General features: G+C 36.9%; 1 protein-coding gene across 9 annotated transcripts in view; it reads left to right on the top strand.

Moving 5' to 3' along the window:
- Positions 1-22,750, top strand: part of HMGCLL1 (3-hydroxymethyl-3-methylglutaryl-CoA lyase like 1) — a 169,576-nt gene that overhangs the window by 120,203 nt on the left and 26,623 nt on the right. Inside the window, exon 8 of one of the 9 annotated variants that reach the window (XM_045843360.1) lies at positions 9,665-9,795. The exons of the other annotated variants lie outside the window; for them this stretch is intronic. Within the exon in view, the coding sequence (XP_045699316.1) occupies positions 9,665-9,673 (9 nt within the window). The 3' untranslated portion in view covers positions 9,674-9,795. Of the gene's footprint in view, positions 1-9,664; positions 9,796-22,750 lie in introns of those variants that run through there. 9 annotated transcript variants of the gene reach the window in all.

Raw genomic sequence — 22,750 nt, 5'->3', positions numbered from 1 at the left:
AACCCAGCTTCAGAACTGGACTCACATACGACATAGGTGTTAAAATGTTCCAACAGGCAGTTTAAGTATCTATGAATAATATGTTAAGGGCTTTAATAGTAAAAGCAGAAAGATGCAATAAGAGATGGGAATAGAAGCAGAGAGATGGAAAATAAGAAAGAATTGAGAGGAAATGCTGGAGTTTTTTTAAGTAACTATAAAAGGAACAAAGAATGCCTTTGGCAGATTTACCAGTTGACTGCACATGTCCAAGACGGGAATCAGCAAGCTTAAAGACATGTCAGTAAAAATTTATTAAAACTAAAATACCAAGAAAAAATTGAAATAGGCTATACAAGAACTGTGGGATGATTTTAAAAGGTATGACATATGCATTATTGGAATACCAGGAAAATAAGGAGACAAGAAAAGAATAAATATTTGAGGCAATAATCACTGTGTATATTTCAAAATTTCAAATGAAATTGACAGACATCAAACCACAGATCCAGGGAGCTCTGAGAACACCGAGAAGGGTGTAAATATAAAAATACACCTATGCTTTTTATTTTCAAATTGCAGAAACTCAAGGAAAAAGAGAAAATCTTGAGAGAAGCTACAGGAAAATGAACATTTTACCTATAGGGAAACATAGATTAGAATTACATTAAATTTGTCACCATAATCCAGGCAAGCAACAGGAGAGTGGGGTGAAATATTTAAAGTGTTGAAAGGAAAAATTTGCCAACCTCAAATTCTATATTCAACAAAATTACCCTTTACAAGTGTCAGAGAAACAAATGCTTTTTCAATCAAATACTGAGGTATCATATAATCAGTACATTTGCCCTACCAGAAATGTTAAGAGATATTTTTCATAGAGAAGGAAAATTACAGAATTTAAAGTAACTATGAATAATGTGTTAAAGGATTTAATGACATCTACATAAGAAAGAGCATCAGAGATCTAATAAGTGAAGATGCAATACAAATTTTAATTTTATGCATCAAACAGACAACTGTTTATTCAAAATATTATTTACAAACTACAGGATAATTTTAGCATATGGATGAATGAAATGACTGATAGCAATGTTATAAGGGATAGAAGGGAGGAATTGGGAATACTCTGTTATAAGCTACCAGTACTACCCATGACATAGTATAATATTATTTAAAGGTGAACTTAGGCTAGTTAAAAGTGTATGTTGGATATTCTAGTAAAATCATTAAGAATTTTTAAAAAGAAGTAGTTGATATGCTAAGAGAAGAGATAATGGAATCATACAAAATTCTAATTTAAAACTGGAGAAAGGTGAAAAAAGAGGAAAGAATAGGGAAAATAAAATAAAAAGAATAGGTTCACAAACATAATGGATATTTACTTATCAAATTATGAGCATCTTACATGTGAATGATATAAATACTCCGATTCGAAGACAGAGATTCTCAGAGTAGATAAAAAGCAAGAGATACCACTATACCAAAGGGTCATGGGTTCAGTTCCCAATCCGGGCACATGCCTGGGTCGCAGGCCAGGTCCCCAGTGGGGAGCACGCAAGAGGTGACCGCATATTGATGTTTCTCTCCCTCTCTTCCTCCCTGTCTTTCCCTGTCTCTAATAATAAATAAAATCTATAAAAAATAAAGGGATATGTGTATGTGTGTATACACACATATACGTGTGTGCATATATATCTCCATCCTGTTAACACCTATCACATGAAAGCTGGAGTAGTTACATTCATTTCAGACAAAGGAGACTTCACCTCAAGGCCAATTATAAAAGATATATAAAGTATACTGTATAATGATAAAAGGATAATTACCCAAGAATAAATAACAATTGTGAATGTATTTGCACCTAAGCAGCACAGCAACAAATTCATGAGACAAAACTAAAAGAACTGAAACAAGAAACAAAGTTACCATTATAATTGAAGACTTCAAATATTTTTTCCAGTTAATTGACAGCTCATGAAGGCAAAAAATTATTAAAGCTATAGTTGATCTGAATAGCACTGTCAATCAATTTGTTTTAATTGACATTTTTATAATATTTCTTCCAATGACAGGAGAATACACAATGAAAAATGTTAACAATAGGAGAAATTGGATATTGTAATAGGGTATAGTTAATGTGGTAACTTTCTGTAATACCATATTAATCATACTGAAAAAGAATGTGCAACTCTTTGTACTGCCTATTTTTTCAGCCAATCTAAAACTTTTCTTAAAAAGTTTATTTAAACAAAAAGAAATAATTATGAGAGTAAATAAAGCTACAATATGGGGAAAGATCTTGCAGTTTGTATATCTGACAAAGCAATAGTATACTGAATGCATATAAAACTCTTACTAATCTATGAAAAAATAAGGATTAATAATCCAATAGAATAATGGAAAAATTACTTAAAGACATTTCACAAAAGAGGGTATACTAATGACCAATTAAACTGTGAAAAATTATTTAACTTAGTCATCAGAGAAATGTAAATTAAAACCACAATGAGATACCACTACACAGCCATAAGAATTGTTAAAATTATGCAGTCTGTATGTATTGGTAATGATTTCAATTACATGGGGAACTAACTGACTGAACTAACAAGCAGCACAGAGACACTCATTGATAAAGAACAGAATGACAGCTCTTGGAAGGGAGGTTAGGTGGTGGAGGGATGGAGGAGAAAGGAAAAAGGACTCATGGACATGGACAACAGTGTGGTGATTGCTGGGGGAGGGGGTGTGTGGGGGAGGTGGAAGAGCATAAATGGGGGATAAATCATAATGGAAAGAATAAAAGAGAAAAAATAAAAGCATGAAGGAGAAGCAAAGTGTATAGAGAAAACAAACAAAAACATCACTCAAAATTTCACCACCTAGATGTAACCATTGTTAATACTTTGGCATAATTTCTCTTACCCCTTTTTCTGTGTGTGTGTGTGTGTGCATGGCATACACACTTATATATAACATGTACAACATATATTTGTATGTATACATGTATATACATATATACAGATACAATATATAAGTAATATACACATATAATAGTTATTTACTAGGTATGCCAGATACCTTGATTTTCTTTGTATAAATATTATTTCTTATAATCCTGTCAATAGTTTTGTGAGTAAATATTATCATTCTCATTTTACATATGAGCACATGAGGCTTGGGAGTATTAATTTGTTTGTATAAGGCCATTAGTAAATGGCAGATTTAGATACAAATCTAGACCCAATTCTAAAATCCATAATCTCAACCGTTATGCGGCAGGACTGCCTATGCATTTCTGTCTTAAATCAAATTGTGGTTACTGTGGAAGTAATGTTGATCCAGCTTTTTATTCTGTTTTCTGCAACAGTTTATATCCTTTACTAACCTAGTTTTAGTGGATTTAAGATATATTTGAGATTGAAATAATAAATGAATGAATAAAATACTGTTTGTCACACTTCTCTGGTAAAGGATAGACTTGGTAGATGCTCTGGTGTTTAGACTCTGGCATCTTATTTTCTTAACCTTTTTTTTTCAGATTCTGCATGATATTCTCTTTTTCTTGTCTCTTACTATATGAGTTACGTATTCTTTGCTTTTCAAATCCCATTTAATGCTTTGGAAGTTACATGTTTTATTTTTTTTTAAGTTACACATTTTACATGTTTTTATTTTAAAAGTGCTTACTTTAAATTAAAGAGTAACAGCTCATTTTCAATATCATGATAAAATAATAGCTCTTGATTTCTCCTATGCAAGACAGGGTACTCAGCACACTTCTGTTTCCTCTCATTCTCCATCCCCCACTCGCCACCCCTCCTGCTTGGTTTTTCTCCATGTAATCTGGCCTTTTCAACTTTAGTAATTCCTCTTGGAAAAAGAAATTTCTTTTTTTACATTATGTATTTTCTCTTGAGAGTTATTTTAAATATTTAAATAAAGTCCTTTTTATGCATAAAAAAGGAATGTAATAAATGGCACTCTCACACAGTGCTCCTAGGTGTTGAAATTGGTACCATCATTTTGTAATATATGCATACTTCAGAAACCAGCAATTCTATTCCTAAATTTACATGGAAATGTATACACACATTTGCCAAAAGGTATTTTCAAGAATATTCACACCACTACTATTTGTAATAGCCCCAAATTAGAAGGAACTCAAATGTACATTAGTAGTGGAATTCATATGGAGATTCTGGTATCTACATTTACCATTTATGAGAATTAACATGACACCACTATATGCAGCTTGGCTGAGTTATTTTTAAAAATCATGTTGAATGAGAGAAACAAGACCTGATAAAGCATACAGAATAGGATTACATTTATGTAACATTCCAAACCACGCAAACTCAATCTACAGTGACAGATGTGAAGATGGCAGTTGGATACTATGGGAGGGGACATGAAGCATGGTGTAGTCATGCAATGGAATATCCTGTGATGAGGACAATACCTGGAGCTGTGTGAGGTGCGATCACATGACAGATCACAGAAGCTGAATAATGGGAGGAGAAAAGCAGATTATTGAAGAATACATTAAGTAATATTCTGGTTATATAAAGTTCCAAACTAGACAAAATTAGCAATCATATTATATTGTAAGACTATAAAGAAAAACAGAAGGATCATTTACAGAATCTTCTGAGGGGTTGGGAGGACATGTATTCAAGGATAGCTTACAGGGATATTCAAAAATGTTGGTGATGCACCAGTTCTTAATGTGTGTGGTAAGTATATGTTTAATTTATTATATTTTAAACTGCATGATTTCTTTAAATACATTTTTTCTGCTAAAAAATAAAAGTTAAAGACAAGAAGAATGAAATATATCAGTATAGTCACATTTGGACTTTTGGCCATGATCCTAAACCAAAGCTATTAATTAAAATAAGAAAACATTATGGTGTTAACCCCCATTGTTATTTTAGAAAGTGCCCATCTAATATCATTGAGCCCTTGGTCATTAGAGAACACAGCGGAGGGACCTGTAGGGTAAATCACCAGGAGTTATTTACACAACAAAAAATGTGGCTGGTAAAATATTCTCTACTGATGTTTCTGAAACCAGAGACCGGAAACTTACAGTGGAAATGAAACCCTTTACTTTTCTTGCGCCAACACAAACAGCAATTATAGAGCTATGTGAGAAAGGTTGTAAGAAATATTGCTGGGTTTCAGTGGTTCAACCAAGTCAGCAGAAATTTGTAATTGAGGCAGATTAGACTCCAAAACGTTATGATCTTCAGCAAGGAATGGCTCTTAGGCATTAAACTGATCCCTGATAAAACAACTCAGGGTCACGAGAAGGCTACTCTGACAATTTCATTTCACTGTGGGACCCACCGACATCTGGCTCAGCTGCGGAAGCTGGAAAACTTCTTTAAAATTCCCTAGACTGTAAAAATGGACATGTGGAAAACATTCTAATCTGTTAATCTTTGGTGCTTCTGAAAAAGGGACATTTGGCTTTATGCTGCATGACGATAAATATGAAACCTCCAGGTCTAGTTGTACATAACTTAATGGCACTTCAATATAGAATTTTCACTTCTGAAATGAGGCATATGCACCTGCATCAAGCACATGGCACAGAAGTCCCCTGGATTCTTTGTTCACACTTGGGTTTCCTAATTTGTCCCCGTTTACATCAATTTTATTTCGCCAGTAAAAACTAACACACAGTAGCAACTAATTTCTTTTCCTCCCCTTCCCGTCCTCTCTCATCCCTTTAGTGTGTCCCTGTCCCTCTGCTAACTCAGTCTGGCTATTGCTCTAGGACTCCTTTTTACCCTCCTTTCCTCCCTTTGCATTCAATATTTCAAATAACCAGAAATAAAACAAGAAAAAACAAGAATATACACATATTTTCATTTATGTTATTTTCATGTTATCAGTAAGTGACCCAGTTTTTAGAGTCACAGCATAAATGTGTGGTTTCAAGAGCAAGGGGCTGTAGGAGCCCTCTGAGTCCTGGAGTGCCCACCGGTGTCCAGAGCAGCAGTGAAACGGAGCGTGGTTGCTCGCTTCACCCTGCACAGTGACTCAGTCTGCCTGTGGCTCCTACTTCGTGTAGCTTGTTCTCCTGCCCCAAACTGCTGTTTGAGGTGGGGTTTTCTTCTTGATCTTTTTAATAATCTTTTGTCTTTTTTCCAGATTTTTTTTGTTACCTCCACTATGTTTCTTTTTTTTAGTCTTAATATATGTATTCCAAGTTTCAATACCATCTTAAAAGTCCTGGATTGAAAGTCATGTAAGTAATTAGAGAATAAAGGAAATACAACTACATATAGGCCTGTGTTATTCCCCAGTAAATAAATACATGCTACTCACGAGTTTTGCTTTCCCTACCCTGAAACATCCTGTAAGGTCTCTGATCCAGACAAATATGCAGATACATAAATAAGTACATAAATTAATTAAGAAAATAAAAGACTTTGCAGGATTCTGGTTCAAAACCACAATGTAGGCGACTCCTGAACTCACCTTTTCCCGGGGTCATAGCAAATCTGCAGCTACATATGGAAGAGCTTCCTCTGAAAAACACTAGCCTTGGTCTTAGCAACTCCTGTGCACCTGGTGAACTAGAGAGGCCTTACCTGGAAGCAAGGAGGGGAAGCTGGTCCACAGTCCCACCATAAACCCCATCCTCAGGGCAGCAACTCAAAAGTGGGAAGGAACTCAGAACCTTGGGTTTCCTCCTGACGAGCAAAGGGTTTAAACCCCATGTGAAGCACCCCAATTTTTAAGACCTGCACCTGAGAGATGAACTCCCCAACACACCTCTGGAAATCAACAGAACTTAAGTCTGAAAAATCCACAAGGCTATAACAATCTGAGAAAACAACTCTTAATTAAAAGTCTTGCACTTTGGACTTACCCACCCAAGGGCTCACTCAGCACAGAAGCAACTGATTAAGAGGTGCCCAGAATTTATGTGAATGACGCTCACTTGCTGACCTTAAAGTGTCAACCTGAGGGACAGGCATCTAATTTATCACATACCTGGGGGCCTGCTGGCTGATATGCACCATCTTCATGCTCTCCCTCTGCCATGCTCTGGGGCACCAGTATCTCCCAGAGGGGAGCTTTTACATGTCTGGTGCCCCAGTGTTTGTGGCTGCTACCTAGGAGATATCCCTTTATCCCCTGGGTCTGGAGGTCAGGGGACTTGCAATCCTGGTTCCTGTGGAACCATAAGAATCAGAGAGATCATTCTCTGGAATGATCATTCTCTGGAAGACTGCCACTCACAGGACACCACAAGTAGTAGACTGAAACATAGCTTCAGTCTGAGAAAGAAGCCTATCTTTCTAGGATCTTCAGTCTGAAGGGCGAGCTTCCCGTTTCCACACAAGTATGAGCCTGTGGAAGGGCTCTGAAGGAGTGGGGGCTGATGGACTCAGTCTTTTCCTGTACCCTTCCCCTTGCTCCAGCCCTCCAGTATTTCCCAGAAAGGAGCTTATACTCTAGTCTGGCACTCAGTTTCTGTGGCTACCACCAGCAGACATCTCTACATTATCTGATTTTGGTGGCTAGTGGATTTTATGCCTGTGGGTCCCACAGAACTTCAACCAAAGGAGAGTGTTTAAATAACTACTACCCCCAGGGCACAGTAAGAGGCAACAGACCCAGGTCAGGAGCCCAGCCTTTCTGGTAAATGGTATATTATCTTATCATCATAACTGCAGTCTGAGGTTCAGGACTCCAGTTAGACACACATCTAAGGGCTGACTGTAATTCTTTCCAGGGGCTACCAGAGAGAGGCTGGTACTATCTTTGCACTCTTCTAGCTGAGCTCCAGAGTGCCATTATCTCCCAGAGGAGAATTTTAACAAGCATCTGGTGTCTCAGTTTTTGCAGCTGTTGCCTGTTGATTTACCAGCTCTAGTGGCTAAGGGGGCTTGTTCTCAGGTACCATAGGATTGTAACAATCAGAAGTTCTTGGCAGGCTACCCCTCCAATGGCATTGAACAGACAGATGACTGAAACATGTTCACACTCTTTCTACGAAGAAGACCTATTTGCTTGTCCTGGAGCTTAGGCCTAAGGGGCAGTTTCAGGTTTGGCAAGATCAGAGGCCTGTGCACTGACCTCAGGGGACTAGGCCAGGGATGTTGTCCTTGTGCTCCTGCCATGGCTGCAACACCGCTCATGCTCACGGGCACCCCCAGAAAAGTACGCACTTGAGACGTTAGAGGCTGCCACCCAGGGGACACCTCCAGATCTCCTGACTGCGGTTGCCAGCAGGGCATAGCCTTGCAGTCCCACAGGGCTGTGTATATCCGCACACTTTAACAACTGCTGCCCATGAGCTGTGCTTTCAATCAGCCGGAATCTAGTAGGTACTGAAACCCTCCCTGTTAGGACACTGACTGGCCTTGGAACAACTACTATGAGCCGTTGAGAATAAGAGGCTGCTTGGACAATCACAAAGGTTTGAGAGACAAAACTCAATTATGAAGAAATAGAAAACATGAACAGTCTGATTACTACTAAGGAGAATGAATCAGTTATCAAAAAATAATCTCCCAACAAAGAGAGTTATTTCTAGAGCAGATGGCTTCACTGGTGAATACTGCCAAGCATTCAAAGATGATTTAATACCAGTCTTTCTCAAACTCCTCCAAAACATTGAAAATAAAGGAATTTCTCCAAGTTCATTTTATGAGGACATTACCTTTACATCAAAACTAGGCCAGGACTCCACACAAAAAAAGAAAATTATAGGCCAATATTCTGATGAACATAGAGGCAAAAATCCCCAACAAAATACTAGCAAACCAATTTCAGTAACACATTAAAATGATCATAGACAATGATTAAGTGAGATTTATTCCTGGAATACAAAGATTATTCAATATCCACAAATCAGTTTTGTTATACCATATTAACAAAATGAAGGATAAAATCATATGATCACCTCAATAGCTTCAGAATACACAGACAAAGCCAAAGTGGGGTAAGATCGAGGATGGGAGGATAAGAGCTGGGGTAGGGGACTAGTGGTGGTGGGGGGAATGGAAAAAACTGTACTTGAACAACAATAAAAAAAGGAAAAAGTGCATTGGACAATTGGTTTAAGCAAAATGTTTCAGATCTTTTTTCCTAGGGCAAAGACAACAAAAGCAAAAATAAACAGGTGGGACTACATAAAAGAAATAGCTTCTGCACAATAAAGGATACACCAGCACAGTGAAAACACCACTCCTGTCTGGGAGGAAATACTTGCTAATCACGTCTCTGAAAGGGGCTACTATCCAAAATATATAAAGAACTTACACAACTCAATAGCAAAAACATAAAAAAATGAATAGAAACTGGGCAGAGGATCTGCATAGACATTTTTCCAAAGACAACATATGTATGGCCAACACAACAGGTGTATGAAAAGATGATCGACATCACTAATCATCAAGGAAATGCAAATCAAAACCACAATGAGACATAACTTCACACCTATTAGAATAGCTATTATCAAAAATACAAGAAATAACAAGTGTTGGCAAGGATATGGAGAAAAAGGAATCCTCATGCCCTATTAGTGGGAATATAAGCTGCTGCAGCCACTATGGAAAACAGTATGGAAGTTTCTCAAAAAAAAAAAATAGAACTATGTAACTTAACTATTCTACTTCCGAGTACAGTGGTATCTCGCTAATTCGTTAATTTGTTCCAGAACTCGTGACCAGTGCTACAACCAGTAAGCACCGAGCAGTGAAGCGTTTTATCTTATAGCACGGCAGCGTGACTCAAGCTGTATCAAGTGTGAGGAGTCCTGAGCAAGCGCTGAGTGATGAAACATTTTTTCTCATCAAAATGCAATGAGTACAGGCTTTGACGAGTTCTGAAGCTGACAGGTACTGAGGTATGACTGTAGTTATGTAAAGAAAATGCAAACACTAACTTGAAAGGATATCTGTAACCCATGTCTGTTGCAACCTTATTCACAATACCAAAGATAGGAAAATAAACTTAGTGCCCATCAACAAAGGAATGGATAAAAAGATAGGTGTGTGTGTATATGTATATATATATGTATGTATGTATGTGTATATTCAGTACATAAATATATGTGTATGTGGGGGATATTATATATATGTGTGTGTGTATACATATATACACACACACACATCCATTCCCATAGATACACAATGGAGCATTTCAAACATGAGAAAGAAGACAGTCCTGCCTTTTTGTGACAACTTGGATGACCCTTGAGGGTATTATGCTAGGCGAGATAAGTCGAAGAAAAACTAATATTGCATGCTATTACTTCCATGTGGAATCCAAAAAAAGCAAGGCACAGAAAAACAGAGAATAGAGTGATGTTTATCAGGGACTTGGGGCAGGGTGTTACTGGGGAGTTACCAATCCAAGGGTATGACTGTCCAGCGACAAGATTAACCAGTTCTGGGATCTCATGTACAGCATGGTGATTACAACTATTAATACTGTATTGTATACTTGAAAGTTGTTAATGGGAGAAACCTTAAATGTTTTCATCTCAAAAAAGAAGTGGTAGTTATGTGATGGGATAGAGGTATTAGCTAATGCTGTGGTAGTAATCATTTTACAGTATAAAAATGTTTCGAATCATATGTTGTATACTTTAAACTTCTACAGTGTTACAAGTCAACTGTATTTAAATAAATCTGGAAAAAGAAAAAAAAAGATGAGTAAATGGAAAGGAGTAAACAAGAAATATTTTAGAACAAGATAGGAGAACCTGCCTTATCGAGTTCTTATCAGGAAAGACTTCATGATAAACACCACCAGGGCATTTTCTATCTGGAATGGTAGGCTGGTTCCCAAAGCCTGTGGTGGTGATGGACACCCAATGCCGAACGGCTTTACCCTTCCAGTAGGAAGGGCAGAGGCTGGTCTGGGCTCCAAGTGTCAGAGCAGTCACATGACTAGAAATTTGACTTTACCTGTGGAGATCCATAAGGGGACCTTTGTTTTACTGTTAATCCTGACTAGGTTTTTTAATCTAATGAACTGAGTCACAATGAGAACTGAATCGCATGTTCTTCTAGTGACAGATGATTTGTTTGTGTTTGGAGAACTTTTAGTTTACATTTATTTAAAATAATCTTTGGGAGGTTATTCATGTAGGCACATAGAGGCCTGGCAGTAGAAAAGTTTACTTAAGAGTCCAATAAGTAATTAATTCACTAAAAGTCACATTGATCAGCATTATCACTGCAGAACAGGACTTACTCAAGTCCTTTGCTTATTTCTACTCAAAAGTAGGAGTCTAATTTTTTAAAATAATTTTGTGAGACTTTTAAAAACCAGTAAATCATCTTTATGAAAATCTAATGAGATAAACTTAATTATGTCTTCAGTTGATATCATGCATGAGGAATTTAAGAGAATTTCTCTTGGAACTTAATGTTAATATTGCTCACAGTCAATGTCTCTAGAAATATGTGTCTTGACAAAAAAGTGTGATGCTAGGAAATTGCAGAAACCCCTTATTACCAATTTTATATTTAATATTTAAAGTAGATTTTTAAAAGTGAGGAATGCAGCAAGCCAAAACAAAAATAAAGTAAGACATTTTAGTCTAAAGCCTTGTGTGTTTCCTGGTTTCCACCTGCTGTGTGTTCTCATATTTTTTAAATGATCCTGTATATAGACAGTGTTGCCCTGAAGGTGAAACATAAGACTATCAGAAAGCTTGTAAATATTTGATCCTGAAAGTATATCCCATGTGCTCTCGCAGGAAAGCAGGAGCAAGAAAGCAAACAGCTCAATCAGAAACAGATCAAGAGACAGAGCTCACTTTCCTTCAGCGATGATTCCATCTGGGGAGGTGCCTAGGGGTTACTCCATTCAGGGAGAAAAAGTAAATATTTTGTTTGAGACACTTTAAAATCTGCAGTTGCACCAATGTTTCAGACCAGAGTTTTTATGTTTCTATTATGTTTGAAAACACTTGCATCAGAATGTATTTTACTGTCTTAACAGGAGTGCTTTGCAAATTTGTATATTGTAGCATAACTTCTCTGAAATTTTCTCTTTATCAGAGAGTTCTAAATCAAGAAAAATAAGGAATAAAATAAATAAATTGTGTATTATAATGTCCTCTTTTCATTTGCTTTAAAACAGATGCACAATTTTTCACATTGGAAGGGCTTCTGTTTCCACATACTTTTATCTTCTCTTCTCAGGCAAAGACTGAGCATAGTTTCTTTCTGAATTTTGACCACACACATTCCTTCATGTAGAAGAGACTCTTCATACCTTCCATGCACTATTTTCTTCAAAAACTGTGTTTTTAATTGTGAAAGAGTTATTATTGTATATGTATATTCTGCAGTGAACAACTCCTGAGAAGCCCATTGGCCGACATGCACTGCAGCAGTATGAGGTCTAGAAAACCGACACATCGGAGGCAGACCTATAACACAGGAAGTTCGCAGGCTCAGTCTGATCTCAGGTAGTATTCAAAAGAGTCCTTAGGCCTTTTTGCAGCAGCTTATCCAGCACAGGTAAAGGTGGCCGACATTTTTAAGGATCATTGTTGGACTCTAGATCGATTTAAGGAATTTATAAGAGTATATTGGCATATTATTGTGGATTATGTTTTGAAACTTAAATCTCTTAGCAAATGAAAATCATATTGCTATTCTAAATGTAGAGGTTGAAGGCAGGCATGGGAAGAAGAGAGGAGAGCTCTGAGAGTCACAGGGAGAGGGAAGAAATCTGTGGTATGGGAACATTGAGAAAAGGAGCAAAGCACAGAGGTTTAAAAGGTGACCACTAATGGTCAGCATAGGGAGAGAGAAAATTATTTCATATGTAGTTGTGACAGATAAAGGTGAGAGTTTTGAGGAAGGCAAGGTCCCAGGACAGCAGACTGTAGCATTTGATACAAGAAGTAAGTCATGTTTTAGAAAAGTGAGCAAAGAGAACCAAAGCAGTCTTTCTCTTCACATTTTTTAAATTTATAAGGCATTTTCATATAGTCTTCCTTACTTGTTAATTCTAATTTTGGCAGAAGTTTTCATTAGGCTGCTCCACATGCTCCGTAATTGCATGTATAGATGGCATATCTGATGGGATTGAGGGACTGTCCTGATTTGCTTTATTTGTCATCCATATAGATCACAATGAATTATACACACCTTCTGCCAAAGGTGTGTATAACCTTTGTTAGTAAACAGCCAGACTGAATCATATTTTTATTTAATGTTTCTACTACTTCCCTCTCTAAAGTTAGAAACATTATTTTATTGTTAATATGCCTTAAGGTTTGGCAAAGCTATGTATTTTGAAGCACTCAGAGTGGCTAAATTTTATTGACTGTCTTGAGTATTTGTTCAGTTTAAGTCCAAATAGTCCAATCAAGTGTACCTACACTTAAAGTACAAGCCATTACTTTGTAGATATATTGGTCTAATTGATTGTATGGTGCTATTTTTTAAAGTTATGATAAAATTATGGTTACCTTCTCTTATTTGAAGTGTGGTTTTAATTGTAAATGAAATACCAACACAAGTCAATTTTTAATAAGTGAACTTACTAGTCCAGGCGCCATGAAGGAAAAAAAAAATAGTTACATGCTTGTTCTTACCATGTACCAGGTATTCCATACAACTCTTATGGACATCAGAATTAGCAAATCGTGACTTCTGGTCAAGATGCCAGAGTAGAAGTATCCTGTGCATGCCTCATCCCAAGACTACATCAAAATTACTACTAAATACAGAACTCTCATTGAGAACTACCTGAAGAGTAGCTGACAAGAAATTCTATAACTAAGGATATAAAGAAGACATGACAAGGCTGGCAGAAGTAGAGACATTGAACAGGCAGGTCCCACACCCATGATGTGGTCATCAAGAGTCAGAGGATATCTCAGGTGCAGAGGTCCCCCTGAGGAATGATGGGTCCCAGTCCCACAGCTTCGGCTCCACACCAAAGGTCCCCTCTGGGAGATAATGGCACTCTATAGCTGAGCTTGGGAGAGTGCAAAGATAGTACCCACCCTCGGAGCACCAGTGCTGAAAAGAAGAGTTCCTCTAAAATCTGGCTGTGAAAAAAACAGTAGGGATTACATCCCAGGGAGATGGAGTGCTTTTGGAGTCCTGGGCATTCCACTTGAAGGGCTGGTTCATAGAAATGGTCACTCACAAACACACTCACTCTGGGAACCAGTGCAGGTGCAGCAGCTCAAAAGTGCCAGGTACATATGGGGAGAGACTGAATGGATTAGCTTCAGGATGAGGGATAGAAGGGCAAGAGTCAGGACAGCTCTCTCTGGGAAGTACTGGCAGGTGCCATTGTTTCTTTGTTGAACCCTTCTTCCACCCAGGGGGCAGGTGTGGACAGATGCAAAATCTGTGCTCTCCATTTACCTGGCTAACATTATTAACCCTGCCATGATGACCCCTCAGACCCCAACCCACTCAACTCAAGTGTCTGGCCCAAGCTGCTTTCTGTAGCTTTTCCACAGAGGCAGCCTGCTTAGCTCACTCTAATGACTTTCCTAAAATCTCTTAAAGGTCTTCCAACCTGAAACAGCAGTGCTGGCGTCACCATACTCTAAATTTCTTGTGAAGTGTCCCTAAGCCTGGCAGAAGTGGTTACTGTTCTCAGTGTGCATTGGGACTCCCATTAGGTAGCCACAAGTCTGGCACAAGCTGCAGCCAGTGTTGTCTAGGGCATAACTGCAACTAAGCAGCCACAAAACCAGCACAACTGGTGGCTGGCCTCAGTTCATGTAGCTGTGCCCATGAAAGGGTCCCAAGCCTGGCACTAGTGGAAGTTGGCCTTGGTTCACAGCATAGTGCTCCCAAGCATTTCCAAGGCCAGCACAGTGGCAATCAATTACACATAACTTTATAGCTCCCACCAGGCAAACCCAAGCCTGGCACAAAGTCAGCTGAACTTCACTTGAGCCCCTCCCAATAGGTTCCAGAACCAACATACTTGGTGTCTGGCTTCATGACACCCTAGAGAACCACCCAACCACCACTCAGTGACAAACCTAAGGACAGACCGAACTGGCACCAGAGCCCAGCTAAAAAGTAACCCCAGTGATGTGGGGTTAGCCCTGCACAACAGCTCGTCCAAAGTAATCATGGCCAGCCCCCACAGCTTGTCAGCCTGAGGGTCAGTCCTACTCAATGACATGTCAACAGCAATCAAGGCTCAACTACAACAGGAGGGCTCACACACAAGACATCACTGGAGCACCAGCTCAGGTGAACAGGGTGAATGTGCCACTGGGCTGCATAGGCTATCTACAACATAAAGCCACTCTGCCAAGACCGAAAGGCATAGCAAATCTACATAATACCATGAAAACAAACACAGGAACTCAGCCAAAATGAGGAGAAAAGGAAACACATTCCAAATAAAAGAACAGAACAGAACTCCAGGAAAAGAAATAGACAAAATGAAACAAAGAGAAAGTGCAAAATGCTGGATATAAAGATGCTCAATGAATTTAAGGGAAGAATAGATGATCTCAGTGAGAAATTCAACAAAGAGATAGAAGGAAATTTATAGTGATACAGGCCTCCTTCAAGAAAAAGGGGAAATCTCAAATAAGCAATCTAAACTTACACCTAAAGGAACTAGTAAAAGAAGAACAAAACAAGCCCAAAGTGAGTACAAGGAAGGAAATAATAAAGATCAGAGCAGGAAAAATAAAGAAATAGAGTCTACAAAAACAATAGACATGGTCATTGCAACCAAGAGCTGGTTCTTTTTTTTTTTTTTTAAGATTTTATTTATTTATTTTTAGAGAGAGCAGAAAGGAAGGAGAAAGAGAGGGAGAGAAACATCAGTGTGGGGTTGCCTCTCACCTACCCCACACTGGAGACCTGACCCACAACCCAGACATGTGCCCTGACTGGGAATTAAACTGGTGACCCTTTTGTTCACACGCCTACACTCAATCCACTGAGCCACACCAGCCAGTTCTAACTAAGAACTGGTTCTTTGAAAAGATAAACAAAATTGACAGACCTTTAGCCAGACTCATCCAGAAAAAAAGAAGGAGGGGCCAATAAATAAAATCAGAATTGAAAGAGGAGAAGCAACAACTGACATCACAGAAATACAAAGGAATATAAGGAAATACTATGAACAATTAGATACCAACAAACTGGACAACCTGGCAAAAACAGATAAAATCCTAGAAACATACAATCTTTTAAGACTTATTCAAGGAGAAACAAAAAAAATCTTAACAGAACAATAAATACTAGATGAAAATAAGTCAGTAATCAAAACTTCCAACAACCGAAAGCCCAGGACCAAATGACATATTGGGTGATTTTATCAAACATTTAAAGAATACCTAGTCTTCTTAACCTATCCCAAAAATTTGAAGAGGAGGGAAGACTCCCAAAATTAGTTAATGAGGTCAGCATTACCCTGATACCAAAACCAGACAAAGATACAAGAAAAGAAAATTATAGACCACTGTCACTGATGAACATAGGTGAAAAAAATTCTCAACAAAATATTAGCAATCTGATTTGAGAAATTCATTAAAAAGATCATACACCAAGATCACAGGTGTTTATTCTTGGGAGGCAAGGTTGTTTCAATATCTGAAAACCAATTAATGTGATACACCACATGAACAAAATAAAGAATAAAAATCATATGATCATATTGATAGATGCAGAAAATGGATTTGACAAAATCCAACATCCATTTATGATAAAAACTTTCAGCAAAGTGGGGATAGAAGGAACATAGGCGACATAATAAAGACCTTATATTTGAGACAAACCCACAGCAAATGACGTACTCAATGGTGAAAAGCTGAAAGCTTTTTCTTTTAGATCAGGAGTAAGACAAGGATGTCCACTTTCACCACTTTTATTTCAGCATAGTATTGGAAGTCCTAGCCACAACAATCAGACAAATGGGAAAGGGAGAAGTAAAACTGACATTTGCAAATGACATGATACAATTATATATAGCAAGAACTATAAAAATTTCTGCCAAATATTACATCTAATAAATAAATTCAATAATGTAACAGAAGTTCGTTGCATTTTTATACACCAATAAAGAACTGCCAGAAAGGGAAATGAAGAATATTATCACCTTTACAATTGCATCAAAAAGAATAAATACCTAGAAATAAATTTAACCAAGGAGATAAAAGACTTGTGCTCAGCAAACTATAAGACATTGAAGAAAGAAATTGAATATACAAATAAAGGAAGCATATACCATGTTCATAGATAGGAAGAATTAACATCATTAAAATGTCCATATTACCCAAAGTGATGCGCAGATTCAGTGCAACCATTATCAAAACACAAATAGTATTTTTCACAGAACTAGCACAAATTATTTTAAATTTATATGGAACCACAAAGGATACAGAATAGCCAATACCATGCTGAGAAAGAAGAACATAGTGGAGGTATAATGCTACCTGATAATACACTGTACCGTAAGGCTATAGTAATCAAAACAGCATGGCACCGGCATAAAAAAAAAGAAAAAAAAGAAAAAAAAAGAAAAAAAAACCAGACACATAAATCAACAGGACAGAATAGAGAGCCCAGAAATAAACGCATACCTACATGGTCAATTAATCTATGACAAAGCAAGCAAGAATATACAATGGGGTAAAGACAGTCTCTTCAATAAATAGGGTTGTCAAAAGAATCAAACTGGATCACTTTATAACACTATAAATATGAATAAACTCAAAATGAATCAAAGACTTAAATGGGCCCTGGCTGGATGGCTTGGTTTATAGGTCTATTGTTCCATACACCTGAAGGTTGTGGGTTTGCTCCCCTGTCAGGGAACACACCTAGGCTGCAGGTCAGAGCTCTACTTGGGACGTGTAAGGAAGGCAGCCAATCTATGTTTCTCTCTCACATCAATGTCTGTCTGTCTCTGTCTCTTCTTCTCTGTCTCTCTTTTGCCTCCCTCCCTCTTTAAAAATCATTAAACATATCTTTGGGTGAGGATTAAGTCTTAAATTGTTAAGACTTAAACGTAAGACCCAAAAACCATAAAATTCCTCAGAGAAAACATAAGTAGTGAACTCTTTGACATTGCTCTTAGTAATATTCTTTCAGATATGTCTCTTCAGGCAAGGGAAACAAAACAAAAAAATAAATAAATGGGACTACATCAAACAAAAATTTTTTGCACAGTGAAGAAAACCATCAAGAAGACAAAAAGGCAATTTTTCTGAATAGACAGGATGTTTGCCAGTGTTATATCCCATAAGAGATTAATATCCGCATCTATATAAGGAACTCATACAACTTAACACCAAAAAATTGTATTTAAAAAAAGCAGAGGACCTAAATAAACATTCCTACAGGTGGCCAGTAGATATTTATTTGAAGAGATGCTCAACATCACTAATCATCAGGGAAATGCAAATGAAAACCACAATGGAATATCACCTCACACCTATCAGAATTGCCATCATCAATAAATCAACCCTAGTTGATTTGGCGACCCTAGTGCACTATTGGTATAAGTGTATATTGCTGTAACCACTATGGAAAATAGAATGGAGATTCATCAAAAAATTAAAAGCAAACTGCCTTATGACCCAGCAACCTCTGAGTATTTAACCAAAGAAATCTAAAACACTAATTGGATATATGTACCCCTGTTTGGTGCAGCATTGCCAAGATATGGAAGCAACCTTAGTGTCCATCAATAGACGAGACAAATGGATACAGAAGGAGGAGTGCATCTATACAGTGGAATATTACTCAGCAATAAAAAAGAATGAAATCTTGCCATTTGTGACAATGTGAATGAGCCTGGAAGGTCTTACGCTAAGTGAAATGAGTCAGACAGGGAAAGCTAAATGCCATGTTATATGTGAAATCTTAAAAATAAAGGAACAAATCAAACAGAAACAAGATCATAGACACAGAAAACAAACTGATGGTTGCTAGATGTGAAGGAGATTGAGGGATTGGGGGAAAAGGTAGAGGGTGTAAGAAGTACAGAATTTGCAGCCTTCACATATTTGGGCTTAGCCCCTCCTCCATGATCAATTAGTGGGCATCTAAATACTACCTAAACCTTTTTTATAGCAGTAGCCATTTGGTAGATATAGTATTACTTATTTGGAGAATTACTATGTGATTTGCCCTTCTTGTTTCATTTTTTGAAAGTTTTAAAATACCATACGTGTATCACACACACAGATTTCAGAAAACTGAGGAATGTGTTCCATATGTTTCTTTTTTCTGACTGTCCAAAAAAACATTTACTCAAAAAAAAATCCTTATTGCTTTAAAGAATGTCTAGATGACTAAAAAATATAGTGGGTCATTATTCTTTACAATGTTTATATGCCAGGCAAAAAAAAAAAAAACCCACAGAATAAATTGCATACATTAGGTTGTACTTTATTTTAATTTTTTTCACATTTAGAGCATAGAGTTAAATGATTTTGGTTTCAAATCCTACAGCAGCACTGTAAGGGCAAAAGTCTTAATAAAACACATTAAGCTGTTTCTCATGAGAAGATATTACATCTTGTATTTTATATGTCTCACAGAGATTTCCTACTTTACTTGGTCAGATAAATGTTACCAGTGTTATAACAATAAATAAGGAATGTTGACATTAAAACTTATCTTTATACTAAATTTCAGATATTGCTGGTTGAAAAACACTAGCTGGCACAAAACTGTTTAGATACATGGGCTACAGCACTCACAAGTAACAGTAGAATGTTTTTCCTTCCTTGGATAAGGGTGACAAGTGAATTTAATATATTTTAGATAAGTGTTCTGCCCATGGATCAGATTTATATAGATGATTTTGAGTGTGTCTTTTTGAAAGGTTTTTTCCTAGCAAATGGATGTAATGTTTTCTTCAGATTCTTGGAGAAATCTATGATGTGTAAAATAATTAGTACTGTGACGTAGCAGAAGAGGCCTTTTTCTTGTATTGAGAAGCATGTAAACATATTATCTTTATATTAAAGGTGCATTTTTAATTGTCATATTTTCTCAGGATAATGTATCAGAAGCATAAAATATGTTAATTTAAGCAGTAAACCTTTACAGACTCCTGCCCACTTGTGTAGCAGGGTACGTGTTTGCACTTGGACCTCTTGTTTCCTTTGTAATTAGGAGAGTAACCATGAACTCTGTTCTTCCTCTGTAAGAATATTTGTGTATATTCTGTAAGTAAGACTTTGAAGGAACTACTTCAACAGCTCACTTTTTGAATGTGGGAAGTGGGGCCCAGAGAAGCGAAGTAACTTTTCTAAAGTCAAATATCCAGTTAATAAAGAACTGAAAGCAACATCCAAGGCCTTTCTATTGCATTCTGGCAAACCTCGTCTTGTTTTGAATAATGTTTATAAACATAGCAGGTTCCTAAATAACATCATTATTTTCCAGTGTCATTTCTTTATAACACTGATGAGATGCCCTCAGAGACTAAACTCTTATTTAAATCAATTAGCCGATAATAAAATTGGTTTTGTTACATATTGTTCCTCCTAACATCTCAGAACCGATCAGTGATGTTAAGTAAAGACTCAACTGAGTTTTACCAACTTGGTTGGTGAAAGGGACAAAAACGTGGGTAAAATTAAGCTTAAGTGCTTTCTGTGAATTTCAGTTGTCTTTCAATGAGTTATTTATGTACCTAAATGATCCAGTTTAGAGCTAATATCAACTTGAAAATAATATTTTGGGTTTTCTGTATGTTGAAATAAATAACTAGTACTCTCTTGCATAGCTAACTATATTATGTTGTATTTCATTTTGTGTAAAGTTTTGGATTTCCCTTATCCTTAGTGAGACATGATGCCTGGAAGAGTTCCACCTCTGTAAAAATTTTAATACAGAAGTATGCATGCATTTGTTAGATGGTTTTCCAACTTTGATGTAAAGTCCTCTTGCACACGTGAGATGATGTAATTGATACAAGACTAGGAACTGGCCTAAATACTGAGTAAGAGCAGACATACTTCTATTAAGAAATGCAGTAGTACTTATAGAGCTCTGTAGACATTAACGGGAATGAAAGTAAACTAAATTAAAGATGTTGTGGGATACAGCTAAAATATATGCACACGCATACAGGTAGCTATAGCTATGCCATTCTCTATACATTTATGTGTAGCTATCTTAAACACATTCATTAATGTAGCATTTGAAATTTATGAAGCATTTATATATGTGGGGGGGCACATAATAAAATGCTACCTTAAAAATTTACCCTATTAAGCACCTAGAGTTATTTATAATACTGTATCTTTCTCTTATTTGTGTCCCCCATAGTGAGCTGTCCATAGAAACTACCTTATAAATATGTTTTAGTAAACAGAGAATGAAAGCTCCTTGACATGTGTCTACTAAATTGTAACACACAGCAGAGGGGGTCAGCATTATGTCAGGGCTAATGTTAAATATCAGTAAACAGGAAGCTTTTATTAACAGGTTCAGTCATTGATATTGTTTTTACTTCTCTCTTAAGGACTGCTCCCTCAAGCCCCTACTCTGTCTGTAGAATCTTCCTTCTCTTCAAGGCAAAATTCAGATGCCATTTCCTCCATGAAGCCTGCTCTGATTACCCCAGCCTGAAATAATTTCCTTCCTCCTTGAAGTCATAATATTTTTCTTATTTACCTGAATTTGTACTTCTCAGTTTCCCTTTTATTTTAAGCATTCACATATACATCAGATCTTTTTCACTACATTATAAATTTTTTCCAGTCAAGGATTGTATTTTAAATGTATTGCTATGTTAAGCCTTTTGTAAGCGAATAATTAGTAAATACTGATTTCCTGATTTATTCTTTAGCTTACAGAAAACTGAAGGTACTACTAAGAGCTATCATTCTGCAGTAATTTTGACAAAAGAGGAGGTCTCCCTGTGAAATTAGCACATGGTCAACTAATAGACATTTATGAGACTCACATTGTATTGTCCAGTAAGAAACTGAAATCTCCTGTAATTACAGGAGACTTTTGTTCAAGTAAAACATGTTTTATTTGACAGGAAATCATAAGTATGGCCCCAACTGATTTGTTCATAGCTTCAAATGAGCTTTGGCTCATAACATGCTTCCTCGTCCATTGTGGATTACTAATTCAAAACACTGTGACCTAACAAACAGCAAAATATTTCGTGATGTGGAAGGAAGTGTAATTCCCAAAGATATTTTCTGTTCTATTTTTAACTATTGCAAAATATGGATTGAGACTCCAACCTGCTACACCAGCAATTTTCAATTGGTGTGCCACAAGAATTTTTAAAACACACAATACCTGACTATTTAGTCAGAGGCACCGACCTTTTTTCCTTAGATTGTCAGCTTAAAAAAAATTATAACAGCCAACACAACAATAGCTGTCTGGTGTGAATGTTTCAAAATTTTACCTAATTTTTTGGTCAGATCAGCAAAAATTTGTATTTTTTGTGTGCTGCAGAATTTTAGTAATTAGTTTGTATGTGCCATGAGATGAAAAAGGTTGAAAATTGCCATGCTACACTGATGATACTGACATGACTAATACATGTTTGTCCTCAAGACCTACCCTAGTGCTTGCCTGATGCTATTTTCTGACTTTGGCTCCATGGCTCCCTCTACACCAGTCACAGTGGTATCTTTACTGCTCTCTAAACACAAGCATTCTTTCTTTTCAATGGTTTTTTTCTGACCTTTTTCACTTTTTACCTTAAACACTATTCTTTCAGATAAGTTCATAGTTCACTTTCCTACTTCATCCAGGTCTTAGCGCAAATACTCCTTTATCAGAACAATGTGCCT

Source organism: Phyllostomus hastatus, unplaced genomic scaffold (assembly GCF_019186645.2).
Source record: "Phyllostomus hastatus isolate PE091 unplaced genomic scaffold, TTU_PhHast_1.1 phas_contig_40, whole genome shotgun sequence".
NCBI lineage: Eukaryota > Metazoa > Chordata > Mammalia > Chiroptera > Phyllostomidae > Phyllostomus > Phyllostomus hastatus.
This window is presented reverse-complemented; position numbering and strand designations above follow the sequence as displayed.